The 14,250-nt window shown below is 35.3% G+C and overlaps 1 protein-coding gene across 5 annotated transcripts in view; it reads left to right on the plus strand.

Moving 5' to 3' along the window:
• DACH2 (dachshund family transcription factor 2) overlaps positions 1-14,250 on the plus strand; it is a 634,770-nt gene that overhangs the window by 457,767 nt on the left and 162,753 nt on the right. For all 5 annotated transcript variants that reach the window (XM_079910014.1, XM_079910011.1, XM_079910012.1 and 2 more), the window contains one exon: positions 11,084-11,242. In XM_079910014.1, coding sequence (XP_079766140.1) covers positions 11,084-11,242 — 159 coding nt within the window. The remainder of the gene's footprint in view (positions 1-11,083; positions 11,243-14,250) is intronic.

Consider the following 14,250-nt stretch of genomic DNA (forward strand, 5'->3'; position numbering starts at 1 on the left):
GTCTTCAGCAAAATTCCTTTTAACCAGAGTCTTTTTCAAGTTATACAGACTAACAGTTTGCAAGAGTTTCTGCGACCCTGTCATCACACTCAGCGGGTCGTACAGGTGAGCACTGTGATTTCATTACATGTGACTTAATTCCCTATATATCTGAATTAATCTTTGAAACTCAATAATGTGATGTTCAGGTTTTAGCTATCGTGCTCTAAAGTGGCACACAGGGAATATATACATCTTGTAGCATTTTAATTTAGAAACAAATGTACTGGGACTTTGCTTGAGTTTTACATTTACTTACTGAAACATGTCAGCCTAATTCTTAGAATGATGTATGAGTCAGGGGCAATTTATTTGGGTAAGCCTGAAATGACTACTTAATTTTTAATTATTAAATATACTTTTAAGCAATAATTTTCCATTAATTCCAGATATAAACTTTTGGGCTTGACTTCATATCCTTTAGGGTGGTGATGATGATAATGATAAAAATGTAAAGTTGTTTTATTTTCCTAATTAGAGTGATGCTGATACATTGATACAACAGCTATAGAGCATGCCTGTCCATACTCACTCTTCTGTACTAGTGTTCATTGTATGTAAACTTGGTGGTCATGGAACCAAGGTATTCCTTTCTTGCTTTCCGGATACTGCTCTGCTGTTTTCCCTCTACTTTTCTAATTATCCTTCCTGAAACTCCACCTTCTTTATTTTGGTTTTTGATAGCTTATTTTGGCAGCAGTGACAAGGGTCACTTGGAGAAGAAGATCCAAAAGGATCTTCAAGTAGGAAAGTCAGTTAAGAGACTCTTGAGATAAGTGATAGAGTAGCGAGGGTCCAAATGAAGGTGGTGGCAGTGGGAATGGAAATGAAACAAATGCAAGGTCAATTCCAGAGACTCAGTCACTTTAGCAGGGATTGAAGAGATAGAGAGATGTCAATGATACTTATTAGATAGAGATCTTTGAGGACAAGAGCTCTGTTATCTCTGTTTTCTCAGTGCCTGCGAATGGCACCTGACACATATTGGGAAATCAAAACGTTCCAGTTAAAACAATTAAATTATGCAACTACCAGATATAGAGAGTAAAGAGACTAGATTTTTTTCATTGAATAAGGGTCAATTTAGTATTGGATATGAATATTGGATAAATTGGATACTGAAGATGCTGTAGATACCTCTGTGTATTAAGTTGTTTTACACAAACAAACTGCTGACTCCTTATACTCTAGAACAGCACTATCTAATATAACTTTCTACAGTGAAGGAAATGATCAATATCTGTACCTCCCAATATGGTAGTCTCTAGCCATATGTAGCTTTTGAACACTTGAAACATGTTTAGTGCAACTGAGGAGCTGAATTTTTAATCTTATTCCATTTACCATATTAAAATTAAAATTTAAACCACCACATGTGAAGACTGGCTACTATATTGGAGAGTGTAGCCCTAGAGATCCATCAACAAACTGCCATTTTTACCTCTGAGGAAACTTGAAACTCCTAGCCTATAGCCTTAGGATGTGGTTGTTCCTATAGGCAACATTTCAAATCAAATAGAAGACAAGCTTGTTTAGAGACCTCTTCAACATTTTTGAATGGATACTTGTTATCTATTTTCTATAAATATTAGTTGAAACTCCAGAGACAGTGTATATTTTACATTACCTATCTGGACCAATCTAGAAAGTTGCAAAATGTTCACTTTTGTGAATGCATATAAGAAAACCAAATAAAAGCATAATAACAAAGTATGTAGATTGTAGCAGATCTGCACACATACTCCTAGCTTTCCATTCATATATTGCCACTTTTTTAAAATTGAGGAATAATTGACGTGTAACATTATATTAGTTTCAGGTGTACAGCATAATGATTTGTATACACTGCTAAATGATCACCACAATAAGTCTAGTTACCATCCATCACTATTCAAAGTTAAAAAATTTATTTCTTTGTGATGAGAACTTTTACTCTCTTAACAACTTTCAAATATGCCATAAAATATTATTAACTGTAGTCACCATGCTGTACATCACATCCTCATGACTAATTTATTTTATAACTGGAAATTTGTACATCTTGAACCCCTTTGTCCATTTTGCCTGCCCCGCCCACCCCCCATCCTGTCTGGCAACCACCAATATGTTCTCTGTATATATGACTTTTGCTTTGTTTTATTTTGTTGTTCGTTTTTTTTTTGCTGTTGTTGTTGCCTTTTAGATTCCATATATAAGTGAAATTATATGGTATTTATCTCCTTCTGCATGACATAATACCATCTAGATCCATCCATGTTGTCACAGATGGCAAGACTTCATTCTTTTTTCTGTCTAATCTTCCATTGTATTTGTATACCAATCTTCTTTGTCCATTAATCTATCAATGGACACTAAGATTGTTTCCATATCTTGGCTATTGTAAATAACGCTGCAATGAACAAAGAGGCACATATATCTTTTCAAATTATCTTTTCAAATTATCTTTTCAAAGTTTCAAAAGAAATTTTGTTCTCTTCAGATAAATACCCAGAAGAGGAATTGCTGAATCATATGGTAGTTCTATTTTTAATTTTTTGAGGAACATCCATACTGTTATCCATACTGGCTGGACCAATTTACATTCCTACCAACAGGACATGACAGTTGCCTTTTCTCTACATCCTTGCCAACATTTGTTATTTGATGTCTTTTTAAGAACAGCTTTTCTGACAGGTTTGAGGTGATATCTCATTGTGGTTGTGATTTGCATTTCCCTGATAAACAGTGAAGTTGAGCATCTTTTCATGTACCTATTGGTCATCTGTATATCTTCTTTGGAAAAATGTCTATTCATGTCCTCTGGCCGTTTCTTAATCCAGTTTTTTGTTTCTTTGAGGTTGAGTTTTATGAGTTCTTTGTATTTTTGGATATTAAATACTTATATATGATTTGCAATTTTTTTCCATTCAGTAGGTTGCTTTTTCATTTTTTGATGTTTTGTTTGCTGTGCAGAAGCTTTTTAGTTTGATAAAGTTCCACTTGTTTATTTTTGCTTTTGTTGCCTTTGCTTTTGGGGTCAGATCCAAATAATCATTTCCAAGACAAATGTCAAAGTGTTACTGCCTATGTTTCCTCCTAGAAGTTTTATGGTTTCAGGTCTCATATTCATGTCTTTAATCCATCTTGAGTTAATTTGTGTGTAAACTGTAAGATGGTAGTCTAGTTTTATTCTTTTGAATATGGCTGTCCAGTTTTCTTAGCGCTATTTATTGAAGAGACTGTCCTTTCCCCATTGTGTATTCATACTTCTTTTGTCATACATTAATTGACCATGTGCATGGGATTATTTCTACACTCTTGATTCTGTTCCATTCATCTATGTGTCTGCTTTTATGCCAATACCATATTTTTTGATTATTGTAGCTTTGTAATATAGTTTGAAATCAGGGAGCATGATGCCCCCAACTTTGTTCTTCTTTCTCAAGATTGCTTCAGCTATTCAGGGTCTTTTTTGTATCCATAGAAATTTTAGGATCTTTTTGTTCTATTTCTGTGAAAAAAGTCATTGATTTTGAGAGGGAATGCATTGCATCTGTAAATTGCTTTGAGTAATATTGATATTTTAACAGTATGAATTCTTCCAATCCATAAGCACAGAATATCTTTCCATTTATTTGTGTCTTCTTCAATTTCTTTCATCAGTGTATTATAGTTTTCCGTGTATAGGTCTTCCATTTCCTTGGTCAAATTTACTTCTAGCCATATTATTCTTTTTCATGCACTAGTAAATAGAATTGTTTTCTCTGCAACCCAAGAAGAGAGGCCTTGGAAGAAACCAAATCTGTTGACACCTTGATCTTGGACTTCTAGCCTCCAGAACTGTGAGAAAATTAATTTTTGTTGTTTAATCTACACACTCCATGGTGTCTTAGTCCATTTGGTCGGCTATAACAGAAATTCCATAGATGGGTGCCTTATAAACAACAGGGAATTTATTTCTCACAGTTCTGGAAGCTGGAAGACCAAGATCAAGATGATGGTTGATTTAGTATCTGGTGAGGACCCACTTCTTGGTTCACAGACAACCATATTTTTGCTGTGTCCTCACATGGTATAAGGGAGCTCAGGATGTGCCCTTCACATAGTGGTAGAAAAAGGTTGACTCTAGATTACATTGGTTAAAAACAATTTTTTAGCTTTAAGTGCAGCTTTAAGTGCAGTAGATGTTATTACAGATTGGCACAAGGGCATAGGGAAATGTAAAGTTTGGGTCTTCCAAAGCCTCCATACTGAGTCATAAGTCAATTTGTATAGACTTTAAAATGGTAAGTAGTTTAGGTCAAAAGACAAAAATGTGTCCAGAGCTTCCTATGCAAATATCAAGGATGTCCCATACTCCTTTGTCACTCACTTCATATATAGTTGCCTTAAGAATGCAGGATAATTTCATGTATTTATACCTAGTGAAGATGGGCACAGCTGGTAACCAGCTTCCTTGTATCATTTTTAACCCAGTAGTTAAAAAGATGAGAATTGTTGGAAAAAGTTCGTCTAAAGTTCTCATAAAAGCAGACAAAAAAGCACCTGGAATCCTTTAATGCAGTTTAAAAATCATTTATATTCAAGTTATTTGGAATATGTAATATATAAAACATTAGACAATATCTAATGTACCATTTGTTATTGAAAACTGACTAAAGGATTTTCAATTTATAAAATAAATATTGACATAATCTCAGCTCTAGTATTGTTTCATGCTGTTACTGCTGTGATGGTGCAATACCATGTTAATATCAATGGTATAATTTAGTGTCTTCTAAATGTATCTTTATTTGTCAATGTGTTGCTCATCATTTTACAAATTACAGTTCTGTAATGGTGAGATAATTCATATCTTAGACATAGTGCTAAAATGATGAAGTGTTTCTGTTGTTGCTCAGCAATTGATCTTCCAAAATTTTGCATTTTCTGGTATTAATCATGTTTATGGGCCCAATGTTACTATAAAGAATTCTCAGTGTTGCAATGTGGTTACTTTCATCATTTATTAAGATACTCTCCTCATCCCCCTCTGCCATTCTTTTTCATTACAGCATAACAACGTCATATTGATTTTAATTGGAATTTCAAATTTGTGAATGTTAAATTATGTCAATGCACCAACCATAAAATACCTCCCTGCTCTTAGGCAGTGACTAAACAACAGCAAACATCTGGATGAAAAGAGAGAACAACTGGTGTAATCATAAGAGTGTTGCATGATATAGGAGCACCTCAATACATAAGGCAAATACTAACAGCCATAAAAGGGGAAATCGACAGTAACACATTCATAGTAGGGGACTTAAACACCCCACTTTCACCCATGGACAGATCATCCAAAATGAAAATAAATAAGGAAAAACAAGCTTTAAATGATACATTAAACAAGATGGACTTAATTGATATTTATAGGACACTCCATCCAAAAACAACAGAATACACATTTTTCTCAAATGCTCATGGAACATTCTCCAGGATAGATCATATCTTGGGTAACAAATCAAGCCTTGGTAAATTTAAGAAAATTGAAATTGTATCAAGTATCTTTTCTGACCACAACGCCATGAGACTAGATATCAATTACAGGAAAAGATCTGTAAAAAATACAAACACATGGAGGTTAAACAATACACTACTTAATAATGAAATGATCACTGAAGAAATCAAAGAGGAAATCAAAAAATACCTAGAAACAAATGACAATGGAGACACAACAACCCAAAACCTATGGGATGCAGCAAAAGCAGTTCTAAGGGGGAAGTTTATAGCAATACAAGCCCACCTTAAAAGCAGGAAACATCTCGAGTAAACAACCTAACTTTGCACCTCAAGCAATTAGAGAAAGAAAAACAAAAAAAAACCAAAGCTAGCAGAAGGAAAGAAATCATAAAAATCAGATCAGAAATAAATGAAAAAGAAATGAAGGAAACAATAGCAAAGATCAATAAAACTAAAAGCTGGTTCTTTGAGAAGATAAACAAAATAGATAAACCACTAGCCAGACTCATCAAGAAAAAAAGGGAGAAGACTCAAATCAATAGAATTAGAAATGAAAAAGGAGAGGTAACAACTGACACTGCAGAAATAAAAAAGATCATGAAGGATTACTACAAGCAACTCTATGCCAATAAAATGGACAATCTGGAAGAAATGGACAAATTCTTAGAAATGCACAACCTGCCAAGACTGAATCAGGAAGAAATAGAAAATACGAGTAGACAAATCACAAGCAGTGAAATTGAAACTGTGATTAAAAATCTTCCAACAAAGAAAAGCCCAGGAACAGATGGCTTCACAGGCGAATTCTATCAAACATTTAGAGAAGAGCTAACACCTATCCTTCTCAAACTCTTCCAAAATATAGCAGAGGGAGGAACACTCCCAAACTCCTTCTATGAGGTCACCATCACCTTGATACCAAAACCAGACAAGGATGTCACAAACAAAGAAAACTACAGGGCAATATCACTGATGAACATAGATGCAAAAATCCTCAACAAAATACTAGCAAACAGAATCCAACAGCACATTAAAAGGATCATACACCATGATCAAGTGGGGTTTATTCCAGGAATGCAAGGATTCTTCAATATATGCAAATCTATCAATGTGATAAACCATATTAAAAAATTGAAGGAGAAAAACCATATGATCATCTCAATAGATGCAGAGAAAGCTTTTGACAAAATTCAACACCCATTTATGATAAAAACCCTGCAGAAAGTAAGTATAGAGGGAACTTTCCTCAACATAATAAAGGCCATATATGACAAGCCCACAGCAAACATCATCCTCAATGGTGAAAAACTGAAAGCATTTCCACTAAGATCAGGAACAAGACAAGGTTGCCCACTCTCACCACTCTTATTCAACATAGTTTTGGAAGTTTTAGCCACAGCAATCAGAGAAGAAAAGAAAATAAAAGGAATCCAAATCGGAAAAGAAGAAGTAAAGCTGTCACTGTTTTCAGATGACATGATCCTATACATAGAGAATCCTAAAGATGCTACCAGAAAACTACTAGAGCTAATCAATGAATTTGGTAAAGTGGCAGGATACAAAATTAATGCACAGAAATCTCTGGCATTCCTATATAGTAATGATGAAAAATCTGAAAGTGAAATCAAGAAAACACTCTCATTTAACATTGCAACAAAAAGAATAAATATATAGGAATAAAGCTACCTAAGGAGACAAAAGACCTGTAATCAGAAAATTATAAGACACTGATGAAAGAAATTAAAGATGATACAAATAGATGGAGAGATATACCATGTTCTTGGATTGGAAGAATCAACATTGTGAAAATGACTCTACTACCCAAAGCAATCTATAGATTCAATGCAATCCCTATCAAACTACCACTGGCATTTTTCACAGAACTAGAACAAAAACTTTTGCAAATTGTATAGAAACACAAAAGACCCCGAAGAGCCAAAGCAATCTTGAGAACGAAAAAAGGAACTGGAGGAATCAGGCTCCCTGACTTCAGACTATACTACAAAGCTACAGTTATCAAGACGGTATGGTACTGGCACAAAAACAGAAATATAGATCAATGGAACAGCATAGAAAGCCCAGAGATAAACCCACACACATATGGACACCTTATCTTTGATAAAGGTGGCAGGAATGTACAGTGGAGAAAGGACAGCCTCTTCAATAAGTGGTGCTGGGAAAACTGGACAGGTACATGTAAAAGTATGAGATTAGATCACTCCCTAACACCATACACAAAAATAAGCTCTAAATGGATTAAAGACCTAAATGTAAGGCCAGAAACTATCAATCTCTTAGAGGAAAACATAGGCAGAACACTCCATGACATAAATCACAGCAAGATCCTTTCTGACCCACCTCCTAGAATAATGGAAATAAAAACAAAAATAAACAAATGGGACCTAATGAAACTTCAAAGCTTTTGCACAGCAAAGGAAACCGTAAACAAGACCAAAAGACAACCCTCAGAATGGGAGAAAATATTTGCAAATGAAGCAACTGACAAAGGATTAATCTCCAAAATTTACAAGCAGCTCATGCATCTCAATAACAAAAAAGCAAACAACCCAATCCAAAAATGGGCAGAAAACCTAAATAGACATTTCTCCAAAGAAGATATACAGACTGCCAACAAACACATGAAAGAATGCTCAACATCATTAATCATTAGAGAAATGCAAATCAAAACTACAATGAGATATCATCTCACACTAGTCAGAATGGCCATCATCAAAAAATCTAGAAACAATAAATGCTGGAGAGGATGTGGAGAAAAGGGAACCCTCTTGCACTGCTGGTGGGAATGTGAATTGGTTCAGCCACTATGGAGAACAGTATGGAGGTTCCTTAAAAAACTACAAATAGAACTACCATATGACCCAGCAATCCCACTACTGGGCATATACCCTGAGAAAACCGAAATTCAAAAAGAGTCATGTACCAAAATGTTCATTGCAGCTCTATTTACATTAGCCCAGAGATGGAAGCAACCTAAGTGCCCATCATTGGATGAATGGATAAAGAAGATGTGGCACATATATACAATGGAATATTACTCAGCCATAAAAAGAAACGAAATTGAGCTATTTGTAATGAGGTGGATAGACCTAGAGTCTGTCATACAGAGTGAAGTAAGTCAGAAAGAAAAAGACAAATACCGTATGTTAACACATATATATGGAATTTAAGGGAAAAAAATGTCATGAAGAACCTAGGGGTAAGGCAGGAATAAAGATGCAGACCTCCTAGAGAACAGTCTTGAGGTTATGGGGAGGGGGAAGGGTGAGCTGTGACAGGGCGAGAGAGAGTCATAGACATATACACACTAACAAACGTAGTAGGGTAGATAGCTAGTTGGAAGCAGCCGCATGGCACAGGGATATTGGCTTGGCGCTTTGTGACAGCCTGGAGGGGTGGGATAGGGAGTGTGGGAGGGAGGGAGACACAAGAGGGAAGACATATGGGAACATATGTTTATGTATGACTGATTCACTTTGTTATAAAGCAGAAACTAACACACCATTGTAAGGCAATTATACCCCAATAAAGATGTTAAAAAAAAAAAAGAGTGTTGCATGTTTTCAATAAACACACCAAACCTCAACATGATCAAGGGAATGATTTCTGGTCCATTAAGCCAATCTATCAATTCAACTAATTTGCCTATCTTTGAGCTTCCATGCATGTTAACTGAATGGCTTAAAGCAGAAACTGAACAATTAGCTACTTATTTCTTCCCTGTTTGATTGGAAAAACTTTGTTTTTATAAGTATGACCAAGTACTCCTCGGCCTTTATATATGCTGATGGAGAATCTAGTGTTTCCTTGTCTGAAACTTGTCTAATTGGAAATTGGCCAAGTCTCCCACTTTTGGATTAGAAATTGACTTTGGCCACAAGACGACTTGAAAGTGTCTAGCAGAGGGGATTGATTCCCAGAAGTGGGATAAGAGCAGATGAATGGGTAAAAAGGTTAAAAAACCAAAGCAAACAAACAAATAAAAACCTCCCAGAGATTCTAGCAGTTTGCTTAAATAAATTTTAAATCCTCAGGGAGAACACCACTTTGCCTTGAAAATATTTCCCTAAAAAGTCTACAACTCTAAAAACTGATTTTGCAAATGTGATACTTGAAAGCAATAGTATAAACTAAGTAAATACTCTATTTTATAAATAAAAACATTCAACCTCTTTGACCCAGAAATCACACTCTAGGGAATTGATTGAGTCTAAGGAAATATTCAAATGAATGTTTTTATTACAGTAAATTTATAATAGTGACAAATTTGAAACAAACGTATAACCCAATGTTTAATAAATTATAGTACATTAACTCAGTAGACTGCTATGTAGCCATTACACTTTGTAAATCTGATACCTGAAGCAACATGGCAGAGATGTTTATAATGTATAAATGAGTATCTATATGAACAAAGCCTAGGAGGGAACTCAAAGAAGTGAAAAAATTTACAATGTTGAATGTTAGGAATATGAGCACCTTGATTTCTTTCTACTTTTTTCTTAAGCCAGTAAGTGCACATATTTTACAGAATGCCCAAGATCCCCAGGCCTAAATCTCTCTACAAAACAGGGTCAATGTTTTGGCAATCAGATGGGATAGAGTCAGCCATGTGGAGATGCTAATGTCACAATTCCAGCATGGGAATAAGAACAGAACCACTGATCTCTGAATTAATGAAATACATCAAGTGAATAGATGGAGCTGCCCACACAACCATTTTGTTTTCTAAAGCAAGACTGTGTGCTACTGCAGTGATTGGAATTCAACCCCTACCCCTCTGTTTAAAGTATTCTTCTTAAAAAGATGCCCTGGAAATAATTTTGTGGCTGTTTCCTATATGCTTTTAAGCAATGGTTCTGCCCCACAGTATGCTAAGTGCCAGATGAAATAGCTATGCCACTGTAGATTATTATGATGATATAGTATAGTAGTCTGCATTTATGCATACTTTACTTCACTCTCTAGCATGGATGATCAAAGTAAAGCACAATTTCAAATTAAGAGCTGTGGTTTTATGTTTTATCCCTCTTATTTTGTATAAAAGCCTGCTGTGTATGAAGAGATTAACTTTTTGAGGGCTGGATTTGAAAACAAAATAACTGATCATTTTGTATCTTACCACATATTTTTGCATGTCATCATGCTCTTATGAATGTGTTCTTTTTGAGTGAATAGCAACTGCTTTTCATTAAGATATAGCACACATATGTTAGAGGGTTGGAAGGAGAGGCAGTAGTGTTCAGCTAAGGCCTTCAAAATATAAATGCTTTCAAAAGTTATTCATTATGCTTCCAGATTTTTTAGACTACCTGTAAGGCAAGTGAGCCTATATTATTAGTGAAAGCTGTTTAGTTTTCCCAGAGTCAGCTTAAATCCAAGGCTATTGAAAGTTTTTGAAACCATCATAAAAAATGAGTCACTTATGTTTAATAATAATTTTCTATATAGTAATATTAATAATTACAACCCTAAAAAGGGAGTTTAAAAATCCTTCTCATGGAAAGTTGTTAACTTGCAATCTGTTTATATGAATGTTTTTCAGGTGGAAGTGACTCTTCCTGGGATAAGGATAAGATGCAGTCTCCTCTTGCTGCTCCTGGACCCCAACATGGAATTGCTCATGCAGCCCTGGCTGGCCAGTCAGGCCTTGGAGGAGCTCCTACCCTCAATCCACTGCAGCAGAACCAGCTGCTGGCCAATAGTATGTATACTGTACTTACCAAATTTGGTGTGTAAGAAAAATACCACCCAAGACCCACTGAACAACTTGCAATACCAGGGATGGTTTATTTCTCTTCGATAAGGTTTAACAATTTGAAGTTAGGAAGGTAGATAAAGAGGAATTCATTTGAAAGGGTGAGGTTTTTAGAACAGAGATATATTGAGTGGCTGTATAGCAGAGTAGAGGTACACAGGAGGCTATGTAAGAGAGTAGTTAAGAATTCTGGCTATAGTCACATAAACTTGGGTTTGAATTCCACATCTTTTGAATTCTGTATCACTGTCTGGCTCTGGAGAAGTCAGATAACTTTTCCAAGTCTCAGTTTCCACAACTGAAAAATAGGAATAAAAGTACACCTAAGCATTAAGGTTATTGAGAAGGCTAAAAATAATTAAGGAAAAACTGTTAGCAGTGACTTGCATATAGTAAGTACTTATTACTCAGTAGTCAAACTACAGCTGAATTATACAAATTCAGGTTTAGATAATGTCTTTAGGAGCTTCAAAGACTCAGAAATCTTTCTGTAGGAAAGCAGGCCTTATATATCTTGCTTAGCTAAAATCTTACTTTCCTTACAGACAGAAAATCTGGGATAAGAATTCCATTATTCCTTTCTCTGAGACTTTCATCCCCCCACTAGAATTAAGGCAACAGAGGAATTCTGAGATATTTTAACATGATGTCCTAAATCTTAATGAAATTCATCAGTCATTAAGCATATAAAATAAGTTATGGTTTCATCCTTTAAGGAGATTATAATCTAAAGGGTGAAATGTCTCATAAAAAATGTAATGTTAAGCAAAGACAAATAAAATGAATATCAGAAAAGTTGTAAATATTATAAATCAAAACCAACTGATTAAGATAGATTTATGTCATAAAGAGGGGAAACCTAGAGGACTTCTTGTTTCTGGTCTGACATGTAAAGAGCTTATAAGTTGTCATTCTTGTCCTCACAACAAGAAAAAAGTGGACAGTCTGAAAATCAATAGCTCTTTTAAATCCATCAGAGATTGAGTACACGGGGTACAGTTAACCCCCAAACTGGATAGATTGGCAGATACAGAGAATCACAGATTATAGGGAGCAGAAGCCAGAGCTAGAGCCTGGTAGAAGTATTTAAAGAGTAATTGAGTTATTTCTGAAGATTCAGAGTGAATCTAGCTTGAGAGATAAAGACTCCTGGGGGCCCACACTTAGGGGGTCCCTACAGTTTCATGAGTTTTACCTCCAGAACCATATGAAGTTCTCAGGATGAAGACTTGAGAAAGTTGTCCTCATGCTTCTAGAAGAGGAGAGAAAAAATAACCATTTCAAAATATGTCCAGAATGTTCTGTCCTCCTTAACAGAGGCCCATCCTCAAAGGAAACTACTTTACCAGAGCTTACACTATTTACTTTCACCACAGCCTGACTTGGGGGAAGGGATACAGTAAACTCCAGTACCCTGTAGACATTGATGCGAGGGAATAGAGATACAAAACTCCAGCCCCTTTAGTTTTTCATGTGGGGAAAGAGAAATACTCAACTCTAGTCCCCTCTAGTCTTCCTGTCTCACCTAAGAGGGCAAAAAGGCAGAAAAGAACTTGCGAAAGTCACAGCCCAAGGCCACAGTCTCACTAGGAGACTGAGACTTGATCACAGGATTATAGGCCATTTCTTCTCTCTACACATTAGGGCTCTGCCTAATAACAGGATGTTACAACTGAAAGAACAGAATGCCTCAGAAAGCCTCTAGGTAAAAACAAAGACAACAGGGAAGATAGGAAAATATAGCTGCTAATATGACAACTACAGCAAACAGTAAACAGTCTAACTCCTTGCCAATAAACATAAAATTTCCCAATAAAGGTCTGTTTATGTCACTTCCCTTTACCCAATACACAATTTCTGGCTTTAAACAGGAAAATTGCAAGGCATGTAAAAGGCAAAAAACACAGTATGAAGAGAGAAAGCAAGTGACAGTACCAGAATTACATATAGCAGATATTTTAGAATTATCAGACTAGGAATTTTAAATAACTATGATTAATATACTAAGAGAATGGGAAAAGTGGAAAACAAAAGTATTCATGGAAATTTTAAGCAGAGAAAGGGAAAATCTAAGCATCAAAAGGAAATACTGAAAATCAAAAATACTCCAATAAAATGAAAAATGCCTAAGATGGGCTCATCAGGGTCAAGGCAAGGATTAGGAAACTTGGAGATATGTCAAAAGAAACTTCCCAAACTGAAAAAACAAAGCAAAAATGAATGAAAAAAAAACAGAACAGCATATCCAAGAACTGTGTGGCAATTACAAAAGGTGTAGCACACATGTAATGGAAATACTAGAAGGACAAGATTGAGGGAAAGGAAGAGAAGAAATATTTGAAGTAACAATGGCCGAAAATTTTCCCAGATTAATGAGAGATTCCAAACTACAGACCCAGAAAGCTTACAAAACACTAAGAAAGATACATATTAACAAATCTACTGCTATGCATATTATAGTCAAAATGGAAAATCAAAAAGAAAAAATCTTGAAGGAAGACAGAGAGAAAAAAAAACTCCTTACACGTACAGGAACAAAGAGAAGAATTACTTTAGACTTACTTTCAGAAACCAGGCATTGAAGAATAGAGTGGTGTGAAATTGTTGGTGATGAAAGAACACATTCCACCAACCTAGAATTTTGTATCCAGTGAAATTTTCCTTTAAAAGTGAGGAAATAAAGACTTCCTCAGATGAACAAAAGTTAAAGGAATTTGTTACCATACCACCAGATCTGCCCTGTAAAAAATGTTAAAAGAAAGTCTTCAGAGAGAAGGAAAATGGTATAGGTCAGAAAGTTGGATCTACAGAAAGAAAGGATGAGAGTTAGAGAAGGAATAAATTAAGGTAAATTATATGTGTGTGTGTGTGTGTGTGTGTGTGTGTGTGTGTGTGTGTGTGTATATATTCTTAATCGAACAAATAAACTGTTCCAAATAACAATAACAATGATA

The sequence above is a fragment of the Stenella coeruleoalba genome (assembly GCF_951394435.1).
Source record: "Stenella coeruleoalba genome assembly, chromosome: X".
NCBI classification, from domain to species: Eukaryota; Metazoa; Chordata; class Mammalia; order Artiodactyla; family Delphinidae; genus Stenella; species Stenella coeruleoalba.